The sequence below is a fragment of the Diachasma alloeum genome, unplaced genomic scaffold (assembly GCF_001412515.2).
Source record: "Diachasma alloeum isolate Michigan unplaced genomic scaffold, Dall2.0 Dall_scaffold_00313, whole genome shotgun sequence".
Classification (NCBI taxonomy): Eukaryota; Metazoa; Arthropoda; class Insecta; order Hymenoptera; family Braconidae; genus Diachasma; species Diachasma alloeum.
The window spans coordinates 1,342,965-1,369,134 of NW_021680452.1; the positions used below are offsets into that span (position 1 = coordinate 1,342,965).

The following is a 26,170-nucleotide window of genomic DNA, read 5'->3' on the forward strand; positions in this document are numbered from 1 at the left end:
CTATCAGGTATAATCCATTGAATTTCCTACATTATCGATAGATCAATAACGGAAAAACACTAAAATTAACGATGCCCCATTCAACCGCGTGCATAAGTAGCAACTTCAAAAATGATTCGAATCCCGGCTGGGCGAATCGGAATTTTTTCTCTCTAAATTTTAATTCTATTTGAATCTATTGAAAATTGAATTGTATATGATGTTCAATTTTCACCATAAGTTTGAAAATTCAAGCTTTCATTGAAAAATCAATGATCGTTTAACATGAAAAACCCAATTTTCTTGAATTTTCAAGATGAATGATAAATTTAGTGAACGCTTTCATTTGAAATTGAATTCAACTTCACACCAAAATGCAGATGACGTTGTGACTGAAATTTGAAAAAATTTCTAACAGTGTAGTGTACTATTGGAATGTTTACTAAACCCATTTTTCTCAAAAAAATTGCAGGCGGCTGTATCTTCGATCCTTCTTTCTCGAATTTCGTAGAAACTCCTTGCGCTCCCTCGAATTTTCTGGGAACTCCTTGAATTCCTACGAATTTTCTAGAAACTTCTTGAATTCCCTCGAATTTCCTAGAAACTCCTTGCGCTCCCTCGAATTTTCTGGGAACTCCTTGAATTCTCACGAATTTTCTAGAAACTTCTTGAATCCCCTCGAATTTTCGAGAAACTCCTTGGATTTTTTCGAAATTCGAAGAAACTTCTTGAATTACCTCGAAATTTTTAGAATTTTCTAGAATTCCGATAGATTGCGCTGCACATAAGGACCGTTTCCCAAAATGACCCCCATATTGAAACCATAGACGTATCTACGTCAAAATCTGAAAGTGCAAAAATATTGTGATGAACTCCTGAAAAAAACTCAAAAATAAATAAAAACCAACCAGATCGTCTATTTGTTTACATTTCTCCCTTATCTGTTGCCATTCTCAAACGAACCTAGTGCCCATTCCCCATAATTAATGAGGTAGGAACTCCTTTCTGACCGATAGCAGCCCCGGGACTTTCATATCGCATTGGAAAATTAAAAAATGTAAACGAGAAAAAAAATGCAAAAAGTAATGATGGGAAACGCGTTGGCGCTGGCGTATCACCCGCGGGAATTATGATAAGAGACTCTACGTAAGGAAAAATACAACATGCAACGACAGTCCACTCACACACCTGAAAACGCTAATCACGATGCTTAATAATTACCGGTTGTGACACACGTGTATTTTTCTTCCTCTTTTAGCTTTTTTCCTTCACCTTCTCAATTGAAAACAGACTGTCCACGCAATGTGTTGCAAGTAATTCTTTTTTTTTATTTCTCGGTTTGCTAATTTAATTCTATAGAAATTCAAAAATAACAATAAATTACACAATTTTTTTTCAATTCCAATTAATTCAAGAAATTATTTATTCTTCCATTCCTTTATTTCTTTTTACTAGAACTGTGCGCGCGCTTATCTATTCGTTGTGAAAATGAAGAAATCGAATTTATTAAACTTCATATACGCATAGATGTTTTATAAATATTGCTAATGACTTAAAGAGAATTAAGAGCATGAAGAGTGAAACATCAATGAATAATTTTTAATCTTCGATTAATTCTTTCTTTCTTTAGATTATTCTTCTAACCCAAATATCGGGTAATATAATTGGCTCATTCGACATCACGTGGTACAAGCTACAGGGTTTTCAACTGATAATTTTTTGATAATTTTCTCTGGTAGTTGNAACCCAAATATCGGGCAATATAATTGGCCCATTCGACATCACGTGGTACAAGCTACAGGGTTTTCAACTGATAATTTTTTGATAATTTTCTCTGGTAGTTGCTATATAAAAAACAAAACATCATGCAGTCGAATTAACCCCTCGTCAAACTGACAGATTGAATTCAATTGTGGTAATCCGAGGATTTTTATTCGAAATGAGTGTTAATTATACAATTTTCGTTTCTCAATTTTGAGTTTCGTCTCGTGGACCAATTATATTGCCCGACATTTGGATTGGAAAAATAATCCCCCGAATACCACACGAGCTTCAAAATTAATCGGGCATTTTCCTCAAGGTTCCCTGCATATAAACGAAGTCGTCAAGTTTTTCAGGAAAAATCACTCGTGCTTCGCACTCGTGCTTCGCACTCGTGATTTTTTAACCTGAAAAACTTGATTCCTTCGGTTGTTTGCAACGAACCTATCGGAAAATACCCGATAATTTTGAAGGTCTTGTTGTATACAAGTGATAATCTGATTAAAATCTGTAATTGTTGAAAAATGAGGGGAGGGTTATCAATTGGTTTCCTAGAAAACTGAAAAAATTTCGTGAATTCTTCGAAAAATTTCACAGAATTACTTGGGAAACCGAAGAATTTTCATGAATTTTGTAGAGTTTAGGTTTTATGTATGAAAATCTGAGAACCAATAAATCGATCCTTTTTGCGTATCATAAATCTGGAAAAATTAAAATTTGGGAAGTGAAGAGTCATTTGTGAGTTGAAAAAATTTAGAAATACTATTTTTTTTCTCATGATCAACAATTAGGCAATTTATATGTTTTGATATAACGATAAACTTCCCACATGAAAAAATGAAAAATATGACGTAGAAAAAATTGTTGGCAATTGAAGAATTTGAAAATACCGGGAATTTTTTTCAGCGAATACTTCACGTGACTCATTGACCAATCAGAATTGAGGATTAGCGGTCAGGCAGTTACGAGATATTTCGATATAAAACAACCTCACGTTTCTTTCATCTCTAGTAAATAGGAGGATAGGATATATAAAAATATATAAATATATAATATATATAACTCAATTTTTCATTTTTTGAAATTTATTCAACAATTTATTTAACAATACGTTTTATAAAAAAAAATATTGAATTTTTTCACTCATTTCATCTTTTTTTTTTCTTTGATGCAACTGAACCTTCAATTACTCCACTTTAATTCGTACAACAATACGTGTTAATTATTAAAGAAACTTCAGGTTTTAATTATTCCCCCCATGAAAAACTAAAAAAATTGAAAAAAAGTGCATACGAGACGTCTACCTCAATGTGCACAGACACGTTTATAAACCCGTGAAAGAGCATATCGGCCAGACGCCAGAGCGCTTTTGGGGTTGAGTGTGCATAAACGTCGGGTGTAGGCACCTTTATTCGCGCGCTCCAACGCGGGTGGGTTTTCTCTCTTCAGTAAATGCACGGCTGGGTTACTCTTGCCCACACAACCCACCCAACCACTTTCCCTTTTCAAAATCGATTTTAGACGTCGGAGGGGCTGGGAGGAGAGAGGGAGGGAGGGCCAGAAATTCGACGACGCGCGGCAAACCAACTTCCTCTTCGTATACATATCTAAGCATTAGCGGCGAATGCACTTCCCCCATTTCCAAACTATCCGTAAAGCTCGAGGAGTGTCTGAGAAGTGCAATCCGAGAATTTTTGGAGAATTGAAGACTACTAGTCCTTGATGATTGAATGATTTTGGGGAAGTAGTTTAAGGGAATTTATCGAGGGATGTTTTTCTGGGGAAAATTTCATGGGCTACGAATAAGGTCCTTTGACATTTTTTTATGAGTGGATCAGATTTTAAGATATTTATGGATTTTAAGGTTTGGAGGTCGTTTCATTCAACTCCAATCTTCAGTTTTTAATTATTGAACGATCTTCATGATGAGAATTAGCAGCAGGAGAGAAATTATTTTATTACAATTATTTATTTATTTATTATTACCCCCCTCACAGGGATAACACCCAATGGCAGAAGGGAAATACAGAATTCTTATAAAAAAAAACTCAAAATACAAATTTTTATGGAAAACTGATGTTGGTTTTGCAGTCAAATTGGAAATTTCATAACTCACCTCTCCCTCCCCCCTGAATAGAATGCAATGTCGTTTTCTTGAAAATTCTTTCTGAACTCAGTAGCGAAGCGGTAAGCCGGGTCAAGTCGATTTTGACTTTTGACCAGTTTTTGATGAACATCTCGGGATCTAAGAGAGATGGAAAAATTTTTCTCATGACCTTTTTTATAACCCTCAATTGGCTTTCAAAAAAGGCAGTGACAAAAATTTTTCTATCTCTTTTAAATTCAGAAATATTCGCCAAAAATTGGCCAATAGTCAAAATCGACTTAAACCAGTTGACCGCATCGCTACTGAACTGTCCATGAAATTTCAAGTTTCTTCTAACAGTGTAAGAAAAGCCATGAAAAAATTGTATATTATGTGCGCTTCGCGCAGCTTGCTCAAAACTCGACTTCTGCACGACTTGACATAAAATATTATAGAGCACTCGGTAATAAATTTCGTTGAAAACGAAATTTGCGCCCTTGTACTCTAATGTATTATTATGCACCAAATGCGGAAAGTCATATTTTACCTGCCCGAAGGGCTATTTTTCGGCTGATTTTATTTCTCGGATTTCTGTTGTTTTAGATGATCCTCGGAATGCCATAACCCACGTTCCTACCTGCATTTACGAAGAAAAATCGAACTTTACCGTGCAGTTATGGTGAAAAATAATATGTGCACAAGGGAAGGAAAACGGGACATCTGCTTTCCTCCCTAGATTAGTAATATACCACTTTGACACGCCTGCAGAGGAAAATTTGTATTTTGCTCTCTCATGAGCGGAAGGAAAGTGAATACTTCCTCCCGCTCATAAGAGGAAAGTGAATATTTCCTCCCGTTGATTTCAGTACTTTCCTCCCTCGGGAACAACTTTCTACTCTAGGGCGGGAAGTACTCACACTGATAGAAAAGGTGGAACGATTCAGTTGCACCAAACCAGGCTTCTTAACTGCACTGAGAAAAAAAATTTCTAATATCTGAAACATATTTTCTTGAGACAAGTAAATTTTCTTCAATTGCTTAACCCTAGTCTGGTCACCTGACGGAAAAATGCGACTTTAGTCACCTTCGCGGGAGAGTGCCGCCGTGTTATTTAGGCTCCAGCATTGCCGAATCCACTCTACACTTCCCGGGCGCGTTTAGCGAGTTCCCAGCAACGTCGCCCAACAGGCAATTTCATTTTTTTTTTTTTATATTCCGGCCCTTACTGCCCTCTGATTGGCTAATCGGCCCTATCCAACCCTATGCATGCGGCTGTGGATTCTACACTGCACCGCATTCGCACTCCTATAGAACATAGGAGTAGCATGGGAAACCACAGAAAACCAATGCCGGTACAGGCGGTCACTATATTAGCGACCTCCCGCTCGCCGGAGCCTCCGGTTGAAACACTCGGTTCCACGGGGAATCGAACTCACAACCTTTCGCACACTAGGCTCGCACCTAGCCGCTTCGGCCACCGACGTCGGTAGGCAATTTCATTTAACACGGGAAAAAATTGTTCACCTGTTGGAAATAATTTTTTTTCTCCCAGAATTAAGGATACAATATTGAAAAAAAAATACTAGAATTTTCCAGATACTTCAATTGACGAATTCAATTTTTCTCAAATTTTTCCGGTCAACCAGTCGATGGCAAGGTGAATAAAACGACGTGTTGCGGCAATTCCCTCGCATGGTGACCAGTCTAGGGTTAATTCTCTCAGGCATCTCAACTCACATGACACGAGAAAGGCCTCATGCTTTAAAATATTCTTGTACTCAAGCATGATTTTGTCGCAAATGAACTGACTTAAATCGCGTTGAAGAATCTTCAATCTTCTAGTCTTTATTGCCTTCAGGATTTTTTCGTTATGCGCTTCCAATATTGCAATATGTAAAATATTCATGACGTAACGCGGAACGATAGTGATGAATGAAAATTTACTCGTGTTCCGTGAAGTGCACACATTCTGAGATTTAAGCCATTGAAAATAATTTCCTTCTCTCAAGAAAATATGTTTCAGATAACAGACATTTTTTTCTCAGTGTGTTACCGCGATTCGTTAATAGTTAACGAATCATGGTAATAGTTAAAAAGTCTCGTTTGGTTCGACTAAACCGTTCTATCAGTGCGCTTTGCTCCTGTTCATCAGGAAGCGAAGTACAAACTTTCCGTGCAGGTGTGTGAAATAGTAGATTTCTCACCTAGGGAGGTAAAATAATGGAATCATACCCCCGTACAAAATTGGTGCCCGAGCCGAAGGCGAGGGTAGTAAGCATGTTGGTAAGAGTCCTTTATTTTACCTCCCGTGGTTGGAACCGTATTTTTCGCCTCGACGTAGGCACAAAGTCAGATTTGTGCACTTTGCGCCGCCGTGGCGGAAAAAAATTTACGAGGAGATTCCAAAACAGAATTTCTACAAAAAGGAAAGTACTATCGATATTTTTTGATAAACCTACCAGTATCAGAAATATTTCCCAATTTATCTCCATGGATTCACCAAATTTAACTGCTCTTTTCCCGTTTCGTGGAAGATTTCATTTTTTTTCTTTAAAGAAGAACTCACGTTATCTCAAATGCAATTAACGGCCTCCGCGGAGAAAGGGGCGGAGATTTGGGGATGAAGCATTGACTTGGATGCAACCAAGAGCACGAATATAACGAGGAGGTGGTAATATGAATGACCGAGCAGCCGTGTGCACCTCTCACCACCGAAAATCCCCAAAAGCTACGAGGGAGGGAAACAAAGGCTCTCTATCTCCACATACCCCTCCTCCGGTCCCTCTCGACGCCTTCCGCCCGCTTCATGCACCCCGCACCCGAAATTTTAGGCACAAAAAATATTCGATAACAAAATGATGAAAAAAAAACGGCGAATGCTCATTGAATTCGATGCCCGTCTTGTAAAAAATTGGAAAATAAATTGAAAACAAACTTTTCAATGTTTTTCCAACTATTAGGTTTTCCAAAAAATATCAGAGAACTTTTCTATAAAGAATTTTCAGTGAATTTTTATGTAAAACCATTAGCTCTAGAAACTTTAAAAAAAATCCGTACATGAATTTTTCACTCATCTGTTGTTAATTATGAAATTATCTCAGTAGAGAGTAATTTTAGGATAAAATCTGAGAAAACCTTTTTTGTGGAGAATTTCATAAACTTGAAAACAGTTCATTTAACATTTTTTTCTAAATCCACTAATTGCAGAAATATTCACAAAAGTATCCAAATGAAAGACGAAATTGATTTTTTAAATAAACTTTCAATTCAAAATGCGAAGTCGATTCCAAAAACTAATCAAACGATTGCTAACAATTTCATCGATAAATTCAAGCGTTATTCTGTCCCTTTAAAGCTCCAAAAAATGTGTCGTTAATTCCGGCTTTTATTTAAAGCACGTTAGCTTGTAAAAAATCGATACCACCGAGAGTGAAAGTACAGTCTCTTTCCCTCTCATGCCATCCCCTTCTCTTTCAGTTTTGTGACGCAACCAAAGCTCCTCCTGCCCTTCTTATTCTTCCCGCTCTCATTTTTGCTCTCCCCCCTGCTCTCTCTGCCCTTGCATTCCATTCACATCCCTCCGGGAAGGGGGTGAAGAGGCCTCTTAGGTACCACACACACGGGGACAACAACTCTTAAGGAGAAAAATAAAACAGATATGAAAAATAAATGGAGGAGGAGGGGAAATGCAGGGTTTTCGGTGTGTGTTATGGCTCTCGGGAGGGTCATTCTGGGGGGATTTCTGTCCAGGAAAATGGAGGTTCCAGGTAGCGGATATGATACCTCACAAAATAAGTCGCATGTCTTTATTGCAATTGTGCTGTTTTCCTGTTGAAAAAAAAGAATGTAACGTTTTTTGTCTGCAATTTCGTCACGCTTGACTTGGAATTATGGCCATGTTAAACTTGAATATTTTATATGTACACTGTTGTAATTTTTTCGAAATTTCAGGGAAGATATTATAGTAAATGTCATGAGAGTGACATTGAATTGGATTTATGGAAAAATGGTTATGAAATTTCACGTTTTAAGGATGTATTACATCCTTTTCGCCAAAATTCACGTTTTTTTAATTTTTCTGGTAAATTGTTGATCGTATTGACGTGAAAAAATGTACCGTTTTTGCGTTTTATCATTACTCAATGACTCACGAAATTTCATGATTGTGCAATCATTTTCCTGCGTTTTTTCTAAAACTTTTCGGAAATTCACAAAACTTTAGAAAAAATGCAGGAAAATGATTGCACTACCATGAAACTTCGTGAGTCGGTCAATAATGATAAAACGCAAAAACAGTATATTATTTCGCGTCAAGCTGATCAATAATTTGCCAGAAAAATGAAAAAAACATGAATTTTGCCCGAAAGGGTGTATACATCCTTTCCTTAGTTTTCAGTAGCAGTGAGATAGAAATTTCACAACTGGATTGAATTTTCAGTGGAACATGAAAACAAAATGACATGAAATTTCAATTTTTCCCTAAATTTTCAGGAAAAAAAATTGTTTCAAGTAGTTCTTGACATTCACCAACGAGTGTATTGAAATTCACAAGTTTGTTTATTTCAACAACTAGTTGTTGAATTTCACCAAATAGTTTATCGAAATTCACCAACTGATTGATAATTCATTTTTTTTAACAACTAGTTGGTGAAATTCACCAAATAATTTTTTCCGTGTTCCTGATTTTTCTGAACTTTTGCAGAATAATTGAACTGAAAAATCACGTATTTCGGTGATTTCCATATCATTTGAGCTGAAAATCAATGAAATATTTGATTTTTCAATGACAAGATTTCCTGAAATTTCAGTGGAACTTCAACAGGATAAAAATTTCCGGATTTTGGCACGAAAATGCAGACGAAAATTTTTAACAGTGTAGACGCATTTCCAATAAGTCATTTTTAGGGGAAAATTCACTTATTCAGGAATTTTTTTTCTTCCTGGAGTTGATTAGTCATATATTTTTCCTTCAGTATGAAAGCGGCATATTTTCAACATCCTTTTCGTCAATGAAACAACGCGTCATCCTGGCCTGATCACCGAATGCTGGACAATTCATTCCGTTTTTAGATATTGTCAATAAAAATTGGAGTATGCGGCTGTTCATTTCTCCAAAGGATCCCTCACCCTCACCAGAACAGGGCAATATTAATCAATGCCTCTCACACCTGAGTGAATTCATTCAAGAATTCCTATTAATGATTAAATGGACATGTGATCAGATTAGTTCACATAACTCATCTTGATGGGGAATTGCTGGATTATCTCGGCAATGAATTGTTACGAGAAAAGCTTCCCGTAAATTTCACATTGACAGAAAATACTATTCATACCAAATCAATACCCGTTCATTCGCGAAAAATTACGTTATGAAAGGGAGCATTTCCGTAGCGAAACGGTAGAACGATTTAAGTTGACTTAGCTCTTAGCTGAGTTATCGAGAAATATCTCGGAATCTAAGAGATATAGAGAAATTTTCGTAAGGACCTTTTTTGTGTATCTTAATCCGCTTTACGAAAAAGGTTATAACAAAAATTGTTCTATTTGCCTTGGATCCCGAGATATTCATTGAAAACTGACCAATAGTCAAATTCGACTTGAACCGTTTTACCGTTTCGCTACTGATTTATCCTTTACCTCAGATTCTTTCTTCGATTTCAAATAAAATTTCCTGAAATAAAAGTTTGACTTTCGATTACCTAGATTTCAGGGTAATGTTTCGTCCCTCATCGTGCACTAGGATACAAGGGATGGAGGGATGGAATGATAATAAAAACAGATTGCAGGGTCTGGTTATTGTAATTGCAATCAGTTTATGCAGCAGTTATCCCATTCAGAGATCTATCCAACTCATCAATAGAGAATGATATTGATGAATGGTGAATGGATTTTACACCTGAATAATAATATTCACCAGTTCATGGTTAATAATAGAGCAGAGGAGTCCTAGGGAGTTTATATAACTCATTTCAAATCCGTCATCTGTGATTATCAATTGTTGGATCATCTTAATAACGAACGATGATGGAAATTTGCGAGACCTTTTCAATTGAGACTTTCCTTCTCTACATTGACAGAAAAAATTAGTTTTATCAAGAGAATTTTATTTGAATCAACTACCATTTGGTTGTTAATTTTCAAGTAAACATAATTTCAGAGTGAATTCCAGTCATTTCTTCTTGAGATACATTTGATTGGGAGAAATTGAACTTCTCTAGAAGTGAAGTTCCTTTTATTTGTCGCAATAATGAGAGTATTTGATTTCATTCTAGCCAAAAGTTTGCTAACTCCAGAAATTCGGTCGTTTACTGGAAAATCAAAATTGAGCATTTCGTGAGCATTTCGTATGTCGAATCAGGATGAATATTGTTACGCGGAAAAAGCTTTGAGATTGTAGTAAGATGTCGTTGAGTTGAAAGAAGTTTATATTTCTTGACTAAAAAAAATCGCATTAGTTTACAATAACAGAATCACCGATTACGGCAATTCAACACAAATTTGGATATCACAAATTTCATTCAATGTGATGTACGGAAAGCTCAATTTAAACATCGGCTTCATTCGAGAAAACAACATTCAATTCATTCCTCAATGTAATCATGTCCTAGGTACGAATTTTTGATCAATTCATAAAAGTAGATAATTTCACGACTGGAGATTATATTAGGTTAAAAAATTAGAACTTTTCTATTTTTGTGGTGAATACATGTGACTAGACGCCAAGGGCTGTTTTATTTGATTCAAGTAAATGTATGTTAAGAAGAAATAATTGATATTCACCGGAAGATCTTATTTATTTGAAATTTGTGCAAGTATATAATATTTGTTTCAAGAAAGAAGCATCTCTTGACATTGTTTCCGAAAATAACTCATTTCTGAAATAATACTTCGACAAACTAAAATCGCCCTGATGATTCATCGAATTATTTCAGTCATAAATGAAGTTAAGAGAAAAACCTCTAGACCTTTTGCATTATCTTTTGCGAAGAATGAAATTTCTTACAAAAAATGTCCTTCGATTTCCATTTCTTGTTTCACCTTCGTTATGAATTCTGCAATTTTATAATTGCATAATATTTTTTTATTCAATTGAATTTGAATACGAAAATTGTATCGAATATATTGCCTAGTATAATTTTATTTAGAAACAATTTTTGGGAAGTCAAGAATTTACAGCCACTTCAATTCATTGGATTTTCATTTCTCATCAAAATAAACAAAATACAAAATACGATCATTTTTTAAAAATTCAGGTACAACCCCAATTATCCCGGTAATGGGTACATTTGACCAAAAATATCAAAAGATCCTTAAAAGTCGACATTTCCTTTGACATTCTGTCCGGAATTCCTTATTCTTTAGATAACCACAGAATTACACGGCGAGAAAAATTCATTCACCAGGAGGAAATTACCAGGAAAAAAAAAGTGAAAATCACGTTTCGAAATGGATTCCCCGAGCGAAGTAAAATTCAATAAAAAATGTGACTCGGAATTGAAATTGTACGAATCGCCACGTAAATTCTGCGATTTGTTCCGTAAAAATTAAGCACCCGTCTGATGACTAACCGCTGTGGGGACAACAAGTACCGTAATTTTTCCCCAACGATTGCGAAATTTTACGGAACGGAACGTGGAAATAACTCGCCAGCTTCATAAAAATTGTTGAACGTTCAAGAATTTTTGATTTTGGAGGCATAATAAGTCGGCAAGTTTCTGTAAGATTTTACTTCTTCGGGAAAAATTACATGACAATGTCGTACTTTGCTCGGTGATGAACCTGAAAATTCACTGAACGTTTCAGATGTCTTCTCTGCCATTCATATAAAATTTGACGGAAAGCGATTCCCCATTGCGGATTACGTGAATTATTCCGTGATTTTTACTGAATATTTCTCTCCGTGTAGTGAAGATTTTATAGGTAAACATTGCACGAAATAATTTTCTCCCATCAAATGTTTTTTTCTTCTGCATTATGGTCTGAGTCTCACTGAAGGCAAGCTCATTTGAGATTCATATTGAGGGAACTGTTGAGACCGTTAAAAGATGTGTGAAAGAACGAGTAACTTAATGCTCTTCGTATCCGTTGTTTTCTAAGGGAGGGAACTAACGAGTCAATTTTCTTCTCTGCATTCTCCTTCATTACGGACTGGAGAGACAACATCTATTTATACGTGGTATTATAATTTTTTTGTCTCACGGGACTTTGCACACTTCGGGTCGTGCGTGGGCCCTCACCCTCATTAAAGGCTCTTCAATTTGATTTTCACAATGAGAAAGACAGATCACTCTTGACTCACCATTTGATGCATAAGTTAATTGATGAATGACGGTAGAATGATGTTGTCAAGTGATAAGAGATTAATTGAAAATTCACGGGCAGATTATTTCGAAAATACGTTGGGAATCGTGGGGTTTGGGAGAATTCAATAGCGAAGCGGTAAACCGGGTTAAGTCGGTTTTGACTTTTGGCCAGTTTTTCATTAATATCTCGAGATGTAAGAGGGATGGCAACATTTTTCTAATAACCTCTTTTATAACTCTCAATTGGCTCTACAAAAACGGTCATGACGAAAATTTTGCTATCTCTTTAAAATTCCGAGATATTCGTCAAACACTCAAAATCGACGTAACCCAGTTTACCGCTTCACTACTGAATTGATGGAAATCCTGATGTCATGATAATTTCTCATTAAGGATACTCAAACAAGTCTTACTTGTCCCAAACACGCGATGCATGTGCCGAGATTGAAAATTTTTATTGCAAAAATAAATTTGGTCTTTTAAAAAAAATGCATTCTCTGTGGAANTCGGCACCGTTCGTCTACGACTCACGTGCCTCGTGCGCCTGTACTCCACCAGCGTTGAATTCAGCACTTCTCCGCCTTAGCACGTAATATACTATTTCAGCACTACTTCTTCATTTTTCCATCTTCCCATACGTATTTTGCTCCCGGCAAATACTCGTTTTATATGAAACGAGGGATAGTAGTTTGTCGTTTCGGCTATTCAATAATCACAGACAAAAATTAATTCTTAAATGAAATAATAATAATTATATGAAATCAATCTTGTAACTTAGGGACCAAATATTTCTTGATAAAGTTCGCTCTATAAAAGATATTTTGATCCTGAAAAGACACCATCTTGTATGAATGATCCGCCTCTTGAGCTAAATATTTGGTTGTTGTTGAAAACGGAGCAATTATTCGTGTTTCAGACTTCCAAATTCGAGCCAAACAGCCAAACAGTGTTTTGGTAACTTTCAACTAACGATTTTGTTGGCCCAAACAAGACTTGTTTGAGAACTTGTTTGTTTTTCTCTCAATGTACAGATTCAACCATTTTCAATCATTAAATTTTGTGATAGAGATTTGAAAAAAATCATGAATATTCAGTGTCATTAAAATTAAATTTTGCACAGAATTCTGATTTTTTTAAACATTCGTTGTTTATGAATAGTTAATTGAAATTGTTCAAACTTTCGGAAACTTTATTTTTTCAGGCATTAAATCGATTTCTGGTAAAATTCTGAAAATTGATTGTTTATAAATGATTGATAGAAACCGCTCGTAATTTTTAAAAACTACAAATTTTTAATTATTTCATCAGTTTTCCTCCAAAAATAAACTTTCTAATTTTTTTCTTAATTTTAAAAATATTTTATAACGGGTCAATATCGAGATTCAAATTTAGACCTGCAAAGTGGAAACAACAGTCATGGAAAAATGTTGGAAAACTTAGGGTCAAATGGAGCTCAAATGAAAAGCATTTCAGCACAGAACAGAAAAAATAGTCAAAGTATTTGGATATCCTTAAATCACTTCTCCACCAGTTACTGACATAATTAATGAATGAGTATTAGAGTAATAAAGAATAAGTCAAAGAATATTTTCTCCTAACGTCAGAGAAAAATCTCAAATTTTTCGTCTGACTTTTCTCATTAGAACGTTTTTAACTTGACAGATCGAACGATCGATTATCAATTCATGTGATATTAAAATATATTTCTGACGATTTGTTTTTGTTTTTTTCTAGCAGCGGCTCCGGTGGAAAGGTACTCGTCAGCAACCTGCCGGTCCACGCAAAATTCGAGGACGTGGAGCTCCTGTTCTCGACGTATGGACAGGTGCTAAACGTCGAGAAAGTAGCCTCAAGAGATCCAAACAGCCAGACAGTACTTGTCAGCTATGAAACGCAAGAGCTAGCACAGCAGTGAGTACATTTTCAATCAAAGTCATTTGTAAATTCTTGATACGTTAATTCCAAAAATTCCTTGTTGTCATTACCTCTTATCGTCAGTAATGTATGACAGAGTGAATCAGACAGTCAATAATGAAAACCAGACAAATTCAAAATGGATTTGAATATTGTTAGTTCCTCTTGTACCTGTCTATACCTCTATACTTCTCAAATTTATTATTTCTGGTGACTTGAAAATTATGAAACCGATACATAACTGAAGCTAAAGTATTCTTCATTCCGATCTTGTTCATCTCATTACATTATTCATCATAGTTCCGTACATATGTCTCTCTGTATTATAAAAATCCAAATCGACTCCTGGTGATAAAAATTTTGATTCTCGAAATTAAGACTCCAGAATCAAGGGTCGCAAGGGTCAAAATAAGGGTCATGAGGGTCAGAATAAGGGTCACGAGAAACAAAATAACAGTCATGAAGTCAGAATGAGGGTCATGACGGCCACGAGGGTCAGATTGAGGGTCATGAGCGTCAGAATAAAGGTCGCGAGCGTCAAAATGATGGCCATGAGGGTCAGAATAAGGGTCATAAGGGTCACAAGGTTCAGAATAAGAGTCACAGGGGTCAGATTAAGGGTCACAGGGGTAGATTAAGGATCACAAGGGTCAAAATAAGGATCCGATTAAGAGTTAGTAGAGACCCCCAGTTCTATGAAAACCTCTCCTGATAATTTATCTAAACCTCTCCCTCTCTACGATAATTTATCAATAAATAACGAATTATGGAACAAAAATGCTTAATTTTTTTCAATTCACCGATTTCAATCGATTAAATTGTTGTTACAGGGCTGTGAATCAGTTGAATGGCTACGAGTACGACGGTAATCCGATAAAAGTGGAAATGTCGAGTGCAGAGAGTCGACGTAGGGCACGCAGTCAGCGTGCTGGAGTTGGTGCATTTTCGGGTATACCTGGCTCTGGACGCCAGACAGACTTTCCACTTCGCATCCTCGTACAATCAGACATGGTCGGTGCTATTATTGGTCGTCAGGGATCAACCATACGTCAGATAACCCAAATGACACGTGCCAGAGTCGATGTACATCGCAAGGATAACGTTGGATCACTCGAGAAAGCTATTACGATCTACGGTAATCCAGAGAACTGCACTAATGCCTGTAAAAAAATACTGGAGGTCATGCAGCAGGAGGCTAATAACACGAATAAGGGGTCAGTAATGAATCCAATTAATGTCATCGATTAATTTATCTAGCAGTTGATGATTTGAGAGATCAGTCGATTAATTCATCAATGGAATCAAGTTCATATTTTCAGAGGTATAAAAGTATCTCAGTGATTAACGATTTTATGAAGCAATTGACGAAAGTTTCATAAGAAAATAGTATTTTATAAGGTAAATGATCATGTTATAGGATCAGAGAATTTTTGAGAGTCTCAGATAGAAAAATTATCCTACTAATTCTCCTTTTTCACTTCATGTAAATTGAACATTTAAGGACATTGTAAGATTTACCAAATGTTAGATTGATATGCAAACAATTTATATATATTTTTTTAGCAGAATAAACAATTTATTTTGAATACCTTAATAAAAAAAATGGTAAATGATCCTACGCTCGTGTAGCTAAGGTGAACACATTATTTGTTCAATATTTCCATTGAAATGAGTGTAAAGATGCGATGTTTTAAATTAAATGTCAGAAACTAAACTTCAAAATTAAAATTCATTTATATTAATCATGGTAATTACTATTTTTTAATGAATAATCGTCTATACACGCGGAAAGTCCCATTTGAGGACATTGTAAGATTTACCAAGTGTTTGATTGATACGCAAATAATTTATATATATTCTTTTAGCAGAATAAACAATTTATTTTGAATACCTTAATAACAAAAATGGTAAATGATCCTACGCTGGTGTAGCTAAGGTGAACATATGTTCAATACATCATATGTTCAATATTTCCATTGAAATGAGTGTAAAGATGCGATGTTTTAAATTAAATGTCAGAAACTAAACTTCAAAATTAAAATTCATTTATATTAATCATGGTAATTACTATTTTTTAATGAATAATCGTCTATACACGCGGAAAGTCCCATTTGAGGACATTGTAAGATTTACCAAGTGTTTGATTGATACGCAAATAATTTATATATATTCTTTTAGCAGAATAAACAATTTATTTTGAATACCTTAATCAAAAAAAATTGTAAATGATCCTACGCTGGTGTAGCTAAGGTGAACACATCATATGTTCAATATTTCCATTGAAATGAGTGTAAAGAGGCGATGTTTTAAATTAAATATCAAAAACTAAACTTCAAAATTAAAATTCATTCATATTAATCATGGTAATTACTATCTTTTAATGAATAATCATTTATACACGTGGAAAGTCCCATGTCCCCTCCCTTTCATTTGAATGATATGGAAAGGTTACATCTGAACTAATTACACCGTGAGTATCCTATTTGGGATAAAACAACATTAAAAAGTATCTCGAGACACAAAATTAAATTTCAAATGAACGGTTCAACCTTTTAAATGATTTTTTCATCGGTTTAGTTCGTTATCAGTTGACAGTTGGTTGCAAAATGACCATAGGACCAATGGCATTTCCATTGTGCTTATTCTTTCAATTGCTGAAAGTTCTGTGAAATATTAAGATATTACTATAATTTATGCTTTTTTATTGTTTTTTTTAACCGTCCGAAACCTCAGTCCAGGGATTTTTAATCCTATTTTACTAGTATGTATAACGGAGATATCAACATTTTAAATTGTGAGTTTCTTAACTTCCGGATTAAGAATTTACTTCGTCGTAGTACCAGTTGATGGGAATGGGATTTTTCTCTCTGATTGTTCAATAAAATCTTCAATAAAGTAACCCCAATTACATTTCACTCTTGATAGACTCTTGGGCCTGTTAAAATGATTAAAATGTGATAGCTCAGGACATCAGAAAGAGCATAGGCACATTTACCTTATAAATTTTCATGGACTCTTCAATTGTTTGTCACCAGAAGAATGAACGACCTTTGCTTCTAAAAAGAAACACTCATTACATAATTCAGTAGCGAAGTGGTAAAATGGTTTAAGTCGACTTATCTCCCAGTTGAGTTTTTGAGGAATATTCCCGAATCTAAGGGAGATAGCGGAATTTTCGTAATTACATTTGTTGTAGCTCTCAACCGGATCTACAAATAAGGTTATAGTAGAAATTTTGCTATTTCCCTTAGATTCCGAGATATTCATTGAAAACTGGTCAATAGTCAAAATTTACTTATACCGTTTTACCACTTCGCTACTGAACTAAACATAACTCGAACTTTTAACGTTATTTATTTCAAGAAACATACATTCTTACAAATGGTCATTGCCCGAGGGCCTTCAGCCTAAATTCATAAATTGAATGGAGGTTTGATGAATTATGCAATTTTCTATTATCTGTTGATTTGTGGATTATCTCGATAATAAATGATTTTTAAAATGAAATCAAGAGACATTCAACTCATTTATTCTCGCAGCAAGTGCCTAATTATCTAACTAATTTTATTCATTGGGAATTCACTATTAGATTGATCTATCGATTCATGAATGTTTCAAGAATTATGTTTTTGGACGGGGATTTTAACGATTTATTTATTTGTTTTGAACAGGGAAATCACATTGAAAATCCTCGCACACAACAATCTCATCGGTCGTATAATTGGCAAGGGTGGTAACACGATCAAGAGAATAATGATGGACACTGACTCGAAGATCACCGTTAGCAGTATAAATGATATTAACAGCTTCAATCTCGAACGTATTATCACTGTCAAGGGAACGATCGATAACATGAGCAAAGCAGAGTCCATGATCTCCAGCAAACTTCGTCAGAGTTACGAGAATGATCTTCAGGCGATGGCTGTAAGTTGAAGAAACTTGTTCGTGTTCAACAATGAGTTTAGTATTTCATGGCTTGTTGAGGGAACTTTCTGAAGGAGAATATGTCAGGAGACTCTTTCTGTTGAGAACTTTGTGCTCTGCAAAATGATCTCCAGTCATTTTGCCATAAAATCCCTTAGTTTGGAGATGATTTTCATTTTAATGGAAGTGTCGTTGTGACCAAGTAATTGAATTCAACTTGCCAATGAGTTTTTGATGAATATCTTCGCAGCTACTAGTGAGACAAAGTTTCTAGTTTTCAGACGAAATTCGGTGTCTCCTTCAAATTTCCAGATATTCTCCAAAACAAAATGATGTGCAAAGCAAACTGACTGACTTTATTTCACGATTCAATGGCTCGATTGATGATACTGTTTCAAAAATTTCAAATTTCACAGACAGTTCAGTAGTAAATTTCAGGTGAATAATATTCAATGGATTTCCAATTTCCAAATACATAAATTTTCAATTGAATGAAAATCCAAGGCGGTGTTTACCGGTGTTTACCCAATTTCTTTCAATTTGCAGAGAATAATTAAACTAAAATTTACAGTTTCCATTGATTTTTTCATCAAATTATGATTTTTTAACTACAAAAATCTGTAAAATTCCAGTGAAACTGTAAACATTTTTAACAGTGTAGTGAATTTCAATTTCTCTGCCCCTCAACTACTTATGCACGTCCCCATTGACTTTTAAAATCGCAAAATTCTGTTGGAAAAATAATTCAAAAGTCCTCGAAAGCTACGTATAATCTTTTACTTAAGCCCCGGATGAATCATCTTTCTAACGTTATCTCGATTGTTCCGTAGATTGTCCACTGGATTTTACATCACGAAGGTGTCTCTAAAAATTCTGATTACACAATCAAAAAAAGTAAAAAAAAATGAATATTTTCAAAGAGCATTTTTAGTAAAGATTAAGAAACAAGTCCAACAGAGAGGAAATTGTAAATAATAATTTATCATGGCAACTAACGATCTGACAGGCACTGCCTACTGAGACAAATGACAACTAATCAGTCATAAAAACCTGCAAATTATTAATTTGCAATATTCCCTGTTGAGTTGATTTCCCAATATTATTCAAGAACGCTCTTTGAAAATGTTCTGTTTTCTTTCAACGTTTCTTTGATTGTAAAATTATAATTCTTGAAGACTACAGGGCTATGTAAAACTGAATGCCAATTGAAGAACATTTCAGATTATCAAAATAAAAAAAACAACTCAGATCACGTTCGAACGATTATACACGCGCCTCAAATTTTCATATCAACTGACAAATTAATTCTTTCAGCCACAAAGTATGATGTTCCCTGGTCTCCACCCAATGGCAATGATGTCAACAGCAGGTATGGGCTACAGTTCACGTGGACCCGGTCTCTACGGTTCAGGGCCAGCCCCCTATCCCTACCAAGGCAGCCTACCAACGCAGCAAGGTGGTGTACCAGCAGCAGACACCCAAGAAACAACCTTCCTGTACATTCCCAACAACAGTGTGGGGGCAATAATTGGTACCAAGGGTTCACACATCAGGAATATCATAAGATTCTCTGGTGCTAGTGTTAAAATTGCTCCACTCGAGCAGGAGAAGCCTGCCGATCAGCAGACTGAGAGGAAAGTCACAATCATCGGCTCGCCGGAGTCTCAGTGGAAGGTAATGTCCGAAGTTCACGTCAGGGGGCCTCTCTTCGATTGAGTGGGATCTTTCAGGGGCTTGAAGGAGTAGGGGACCGTGGCTAAGTGGAAAAACGATCGAACTCGTGTTCTCGTGGTTGCGGGTTCGATTCTCGGTTGAGGAGGAAATTTTAAAATTTGAAATCCTGCCAATTTGGGGTGGTGGCATATGCAGGCATCACCTTGATACAGCAGGGACATTAATTGAGAGAGATTTCCGTGGTGGATTCAGTAGTTCAATTGAACCTCACCCCCGTTACTCTTCGACAATTTTTTTAAGGATATCAGTAGCCAAGTGGTAAAAGGAGATTAGTCAATTTTGACTATTGACCAGTTTTCAATCAATATCTCGGAATTTAAGGGAGATAATGAAATTTTTGTTATAACCTTTTTTGTGAAGCCGATTGAGTGCTACAACTAATGTAATTACGAAGATTTCGCTATCTCCCTTAGATTCCGAGATATTGATTGAAAATTGATCAATAGTCAAAATTGACTTATCTACTTTTACCATTTCGTTACTGATATCCAAGTATCTTTTACACTCTTTGGTAGAAGCCATTTGACTATTTCTTTACGTGTTATAACTCTTTTTCTTTTTTCATTTCTACCAATTTCATTGGTAGCTTCCGAATGGATCTGTACCAATTCTATTTACAAAAATGGAAATGCTAATTCCGTTCAGATTAGATATCAACAATGTTGCAAAAAGAAGCTTCATATTTAGAAATGAAATTCCTACGTCTGAGAATTTTCGTCAAAACAAGGAATATCAAATTCATTCAATTAAATAATTGAACGAGTCAATCATAAGAACAATTTAATAGTAATAAAATTAAATAGAGAAATGTCGACAATGAAAATAAATTATGTCGTAATACAATTAGCTCAAACCCTCAACCGATACATTCGAAAATGTTTGGAATGACAAACTGACGGTTTATGCTTTCTGATACTGTTCAGTCTCCATACAAGATACTTTCGTACAAGATACTTCACAAAGGGACTAGAATTGAGTGGGAATGGAGTTGAGATATTCCAGAAATTATTGGAAATATATGCGTTTATAATGTAGAACTTAGTTCCACATCAATTGAATTTGAAAACGAATGGGCACCCATTACATTTCATTAAAAAATTCAACGTCTCGGCCATAAAACTTGGAAAAATATATATTTTATTCATATTTTTCGTATAGTGTTTTCCGTCCATTTTTCGGATAGATATATAGACAAAATAAAACAAAATTCAACCCAATTTTTATGAAATTGAGAGAAATAAAAAAAAAACAAAATTCTAATGCAAGTCTCAGGCCCCTATTAGTAAACTAACTTGTTGCGAGTTTTTAAATTGTTATTTTGAAAAGAAACAATACCCTCTAATCAAACATTCGTATTTCACATCAGGAATCGTATTCAAATGATTATGAAAAAAGGAAATTGTCTAGTATCTTGTACGAAGAATATTAAGTCAACATATTTTCTACCCTGTGGTATCTTGTACAAAGATTGGACTGTATTTGTAGAATCGCAGGGTTTAGGGAAACGTATTTTTTATAACTTCATGAATGTGTAGCGAATGAGTGATTCCGGAAGGAAATATCCAGAAACTTTCTATTAGACGAGAGAAAATTTCCTACAGAAAATTTCCTTTTCCTTCCAAACCACCTGTTATCGAAATGGTTTGACATTTTACTGACATGGGTATTGAGTTTAGTTCTCGATTAACCAGAATAAACTGTAATTTAGATTATTGTCATTATTGTTTAGGCTCAGTACCTGATTTTCGAGAAGATGAGAGAAGAGGGCTTCGTGGCAGGCACCGAAGACGTGAGACTGACGGTTGAGATACTCGTACCGAGTGCTCAGGTTGGCCGTATTATTGGTAAAGGGGGTCAGAATGTGAGGGAACTCCAGCGTGTCACTGGGAGCGTTATCAAGCTCTCTGAGCAGCAGTCTACACCTCCACAAGCTGATGAGGAAACTACCGTCCATATCATAGGACCCTTCTTCTCTGTTCAGGTAAGAATAACGAGAAATTAATTCAAAACTTTTGAATTAATTTCGTTTTTTTAATATAAAAATTTGCGCCATTCATGTAAAATAGGAAGAAAAATTATCCTCAAAATATTAAAAATATATTCTCGATTCTTTCAGAAACATTTTTTGGGATGGTGCAATTTTTTATTGAAACAAAAAGCAAAATTCGCTTTGTAGGAGTCGAATGTCAAAAAACTAACTTGTAACTGTTATTGTACACATTTTTTTTTTTAATTTCTGGGATATTCACCTCTAAAAAATGGAAATTTCGTGAAAGCATTCCTTATTTGAGTCAAAACGTTGATTAACAAGTAATTTCTTATTTGATTCAAACAGTTATTGTTGCCTGTATCAACAACACATGAGAATAGAAACCGTCAATAACTTATGAGAATTAAATAAATTAATTTAGAATTTTTTTTCGGAAATCCGGAGGGACTATCTTGTGGGTCCGATTGTTTTCGGATATACCTTAACCGCTCACGGACGGGGCCCTTTTGTTTCCAAGCGTGGAGGATGCTCGATACAACTAGAATGTAATGACTTCTAATCAACGGAAAATTATGAAACCGATATCTAATTGAAGCTACAGTATTCCTTTTTTCGTTGTTATTTGTTTGGTTGAGTTAAATTCCATAGTTTTGGAAGTAATCAATTTCAAAGAGAGTAATTCATATTTTCATCGGTCGATGCATGGCATCGACCCCGTACGTTAGGGGTTAATTTGTCAACTATCCATGAAATTTTTATTTTCTTTACTCTAACACTAGATGTAAGAATGACAATGCTATAATTCCTTGAATTGAAATATTCCATATTTGAATTTTCAGTCTGCACAGCGAAGAATTCGAGCAATGGTCCTCCAATCAGGTGCCCCGGGCAGTACCACCGGTATTCCTGGCTCACGCGCTGGACGCGGTGCAAGCCAAGAGGGTGGTCCGCGCACACGAAGAGACGGCAGCACAGCGTCCCAGCAGGGTGGTTCAGTGCCCCCCCAGTCTCATCCACCCCAGCAGCAACAGCAGCAACAGCCGCAGCAGCAACACTCCCCACCACAGACTCAACAGAGCTCATCGCCGCAGAGTCAACCCCAGCCCCAGCAACAGTAACGTTGTCGATAAGAACGCAAAAACAAAACCAACAACAAATTTTTTAAAAAACTCAACTTACAAATGATAGAGAAACAACACCTGATGCCAAGCAACGCCTCAACAGCAGCTTTTTTTTTCGTTTTCGATCGCTCGTGGTAGTTCCTTGGGTGAGGAACTGATTAAAAATGGGAATTCCATTCTGCTGGGGATTGGCAAATCTTTATTTTCTTCGAGGGGAAGACGTTTTTTAAAATTCTAGGGCTGCCTCATGATTGAATACAGCCTCGGGTTTGAGATCTTATCACTTTCGGCGTAATTATTTGACAAAAATGTATTCTTCATCTCAAGCCTTTCTGGCTCAAAGTTAACTTGATCACCAGCTGATCACAGTATTGGTTTAACTCGAGTTGTGACTCTGGAAGTCTCCAAACTCTGAAAAGCATCATTAGAATTTCCAAAATTCGAGACCCTCGAGACCCAAAAGAGAACATTTTGCCAGAAATTCCCATCAGTCTCGTCCCATTTTTTCGTCTCTTCCTCTCGAATTTTTTTTATTAATCAATGAATTGTGAGTTTGTAGTTTAATAAGTGAAAACTCACAAGGTGAATATGAATTGAAACAAACGCGATTCCACCACGTTAAAAGCGTTGATGAAAAATGAGAAAAAAAGTATTTAAAAAAATGAAAAAAAAAGATAATGAAGAAACTACGGAAAACACACACAACCTTATTACCTCATTCATTACGATTAAAGATTAAAATATGAATAGAAGAAAAAAGGCAGAGTGAAAATGATGAATTGAATTAAAGAAAGAATTAATGATTGATAATGATGAAAAACCAAGTAATCTAGAAGTCTACCTAATATTAAAGTTATTGATAATATACAGAGAATTGAAGTTACGTAAAAACATTTAACACAATTACGTTATAATCCTGTTAAATTGCTATTCATGATACCGATATGATTATTATTACACTATTATTATTACAATAATTTTTTTCTTCTGATTAATAGATGAAGGGGATGCCTGTCATGTTGACAACATATTTTTTTGATGTTGGAAAATGACAGGCCCTCGTTGCATTTATTTTCAACTTGTTTTCTTTCATTTAATTATTTTCTCATTCGAGTGGTGAGAGAATAACAAATAGACACTGATGTGTGCAGTTTACTGGGTAATTGATGCACTGCATTTGAACCGATTATGGAGACTTAAACAAATAGAACGTAACAGCAGGTGAGGATTTATCTTGAATTGTGAGGTCAATGTGTCGAGACCCTTGGTACCATAATTACCAAAGAAACGATTTTTTTTTTGTATTTAAGAGATACAAGAAAAATTGGTTGACTCGATGAGTGAGTCATGTGTCAAGGGGCTTCGACTGGGAACTCGGGTTGAGGATTATCCGAAAGACATTTTTCGTGGGACAGGTTTATTATTATGGTACTTCAGGTGGATTCTCTTTGATGAGATTTATCAAACTGATAATTATCGATTGGTGTTGAGTTAATTTGGGGAAGTGGTGAGGAGTTCATTCAGGGGAAATTGCTCCCTCAATGAGGAATTTTAGGGGTGAGTCATTTGTTTATTCATGGAATGTTCTATTTACAAAAATGGACATTTCGAATTGGATAATTTATATAATTCGATTTTATCTCGATAACAAGCCGTTCTAGGGCTAAATGTCACATAACATTTTTTGTAGACAATTTCATGATTCACAAAAAAGGTTTTATGTCATTTTTTGCTAGAACCACTGGTTTCTGAGATAAATGGAAAATTAGCAAAGAACAAAATGTCAATTTGGAATTACTATATTTCCCCACTCCACCACCAACCCAATTAATTCACGCAAGAAAAATCTTGATACGAGGCATAGAAAAACGTTTTCTAAGAAAAAAAACACACCTTCAGGGATTTTTACTTTTACCAAGGATGTAAAGTGTGAGTGTGCGTGTGTTGACTGATAAAAATATTATTAAGTTTCTTTTTCGAGTAGTCGAAATATTTTTGGGGCGTAAGGCGAAACCGGGGAATTGTGTTTTGGGGAGGGAAAATGATAAATAATCGAAATACTTGTTGTAACAATGAGACAGACAACCTGAGAATTAACCATCACTTGATTCTCCGGCCAATTGCTGAGATTTTTCAGAATATACTTTTCTTATTTTGAAAGATCGAATATCGGACTGACAATTATTCGCACTCTGCAGCCCCAATTTAGTCCAATGAATTCCCATTACATTGGACAGGGCAGAGTGTCATCATACTGAATTAAAATCAATCAACATTTGTTGCTGTAACATGAACAATTTCTCGACATTCGGTATAACATAAAGCGTTTAGTACAAAAAATCGTTTTTAGGGAATGAACGTTTGCGGGTCGATTTTTTTTCGGGAATATGTGTGTACGTAGTTTTTCGAAGAGAAAAAAAACATGTGTATACGAGCGGATGATGAGCACGAAGCGAATTTCTTTTTGTTTATTTTATTTTTTTCGAGGGAATGGGAGAAATTAGAGTTTAGTGAGGGGTTGGGGGGGTATGGGGTGAATTGAAAGAGAAAAAAGTAAAGAAATCAATGAAGAGAGAAAAAAAAGTAATAAAGAGTATAAGTTTATTTTTGATACATTGTTGGGAGGGATAAGTAATTCTTTCGATTAGTTTTTTTTTCTCTTTCGTCTCCATTTTTTTTCTTTATTCTTTCTTTTTCAATTTTTTTTGTTAGATGTTTTTAATAACTTAATGAATTTTAACGGTATTTAGGGAAGAGTAAGAGATTTTTTTTTTGGTGAATGAGGAAGAGAAATTTTTAATTAATTAATATAAAATAAAATGGGGGAAGTAGGATGGGGAAATGGTGATGAAGGTACAAAAAGTAAATTAAAAACGAAGGGGAATAAATTATCGTGAGTGAGAAATTTAACAAAATTTGATGAGATAATTAAAGGTAAAAGAGAGTAAATTTTTCGACTTGTCCAGTTTTTTGCACTGGGCTGGTGTCAGGAAAAAAGGAGATTTTTTTTCTTTTCTTTAAGTCGATATATTGTATAATATATTTAATATATTTCGAGGGGATGAAATTTTTTAAATATAACGGCGGTGGTCAGGTCGCTGGGAGACTGTCACACCATTTTATCAATGAACAAAAATAAAGTGGGATAAATTTTTAAATGAGAGAAAAAAAATGTTTAGGGATGATAATTAACAAGGGACTCTCGGGCTCGCAGTTTTATGTGACACGAGATTTTCTGGACGATTATTTCGCGTATGCGGCCTCCCGCTTCAGCCACTTCTGGATTATTTATCAAGTAAATTATTGAAGGCAAAAAACAACATTGAAGACATTTAAAGTGCATTTTTAATAATCAAAA

At 35.3% G+C, this 26,170-nt stretch overlaps 1 protein-coding gene across 2 annotated transcripts in view; it reads left to right on the forward strand.

Moving 5' to 3' along the window:
• Positions 1-25,085, forward strand: part of LOC107039954 (insulin-like growth factor 2 mRNA-binding protein 2) — a 77,661-nt gene extending 52,576 nt beyond the window's left edge. Inside the window, exons 2-7 of one of the 2 annotated variants that reach the window (XM_015259830.1) lie at positions 13,864-14,040; positions 14,874-15,257; positions 17,715-17,967; positions 19,282-19,641; positions 21,431-21,682; positions 22,531-25,085. In XM_015259830.1, the coding sequence (XP_015115316.1) occupies positions 13,864-14,040; positions 14,874-15,257; positions 17,715-17,967; positions 19,282-19,641; positions 21,431-21,682; positions 22,531-22,809 (1,705 nt within the window). In that variant the 3' untranslated portion in view covers positions 22,810-25,085. The remainder of the gene's footprint in view (positions 1-13,863; positions 14,041-14,873; positions 15,258-17,714; positions 17,968-19,281; positions 19,642-21,430; positions 21,683-22,530) is intronic. The other variant, XM_015259831.1, reaches the window with a different exon arrangement.
• The last annotated feature ends 1,085 nt before the right edge of the window (positions 25,086-26,170 follow it).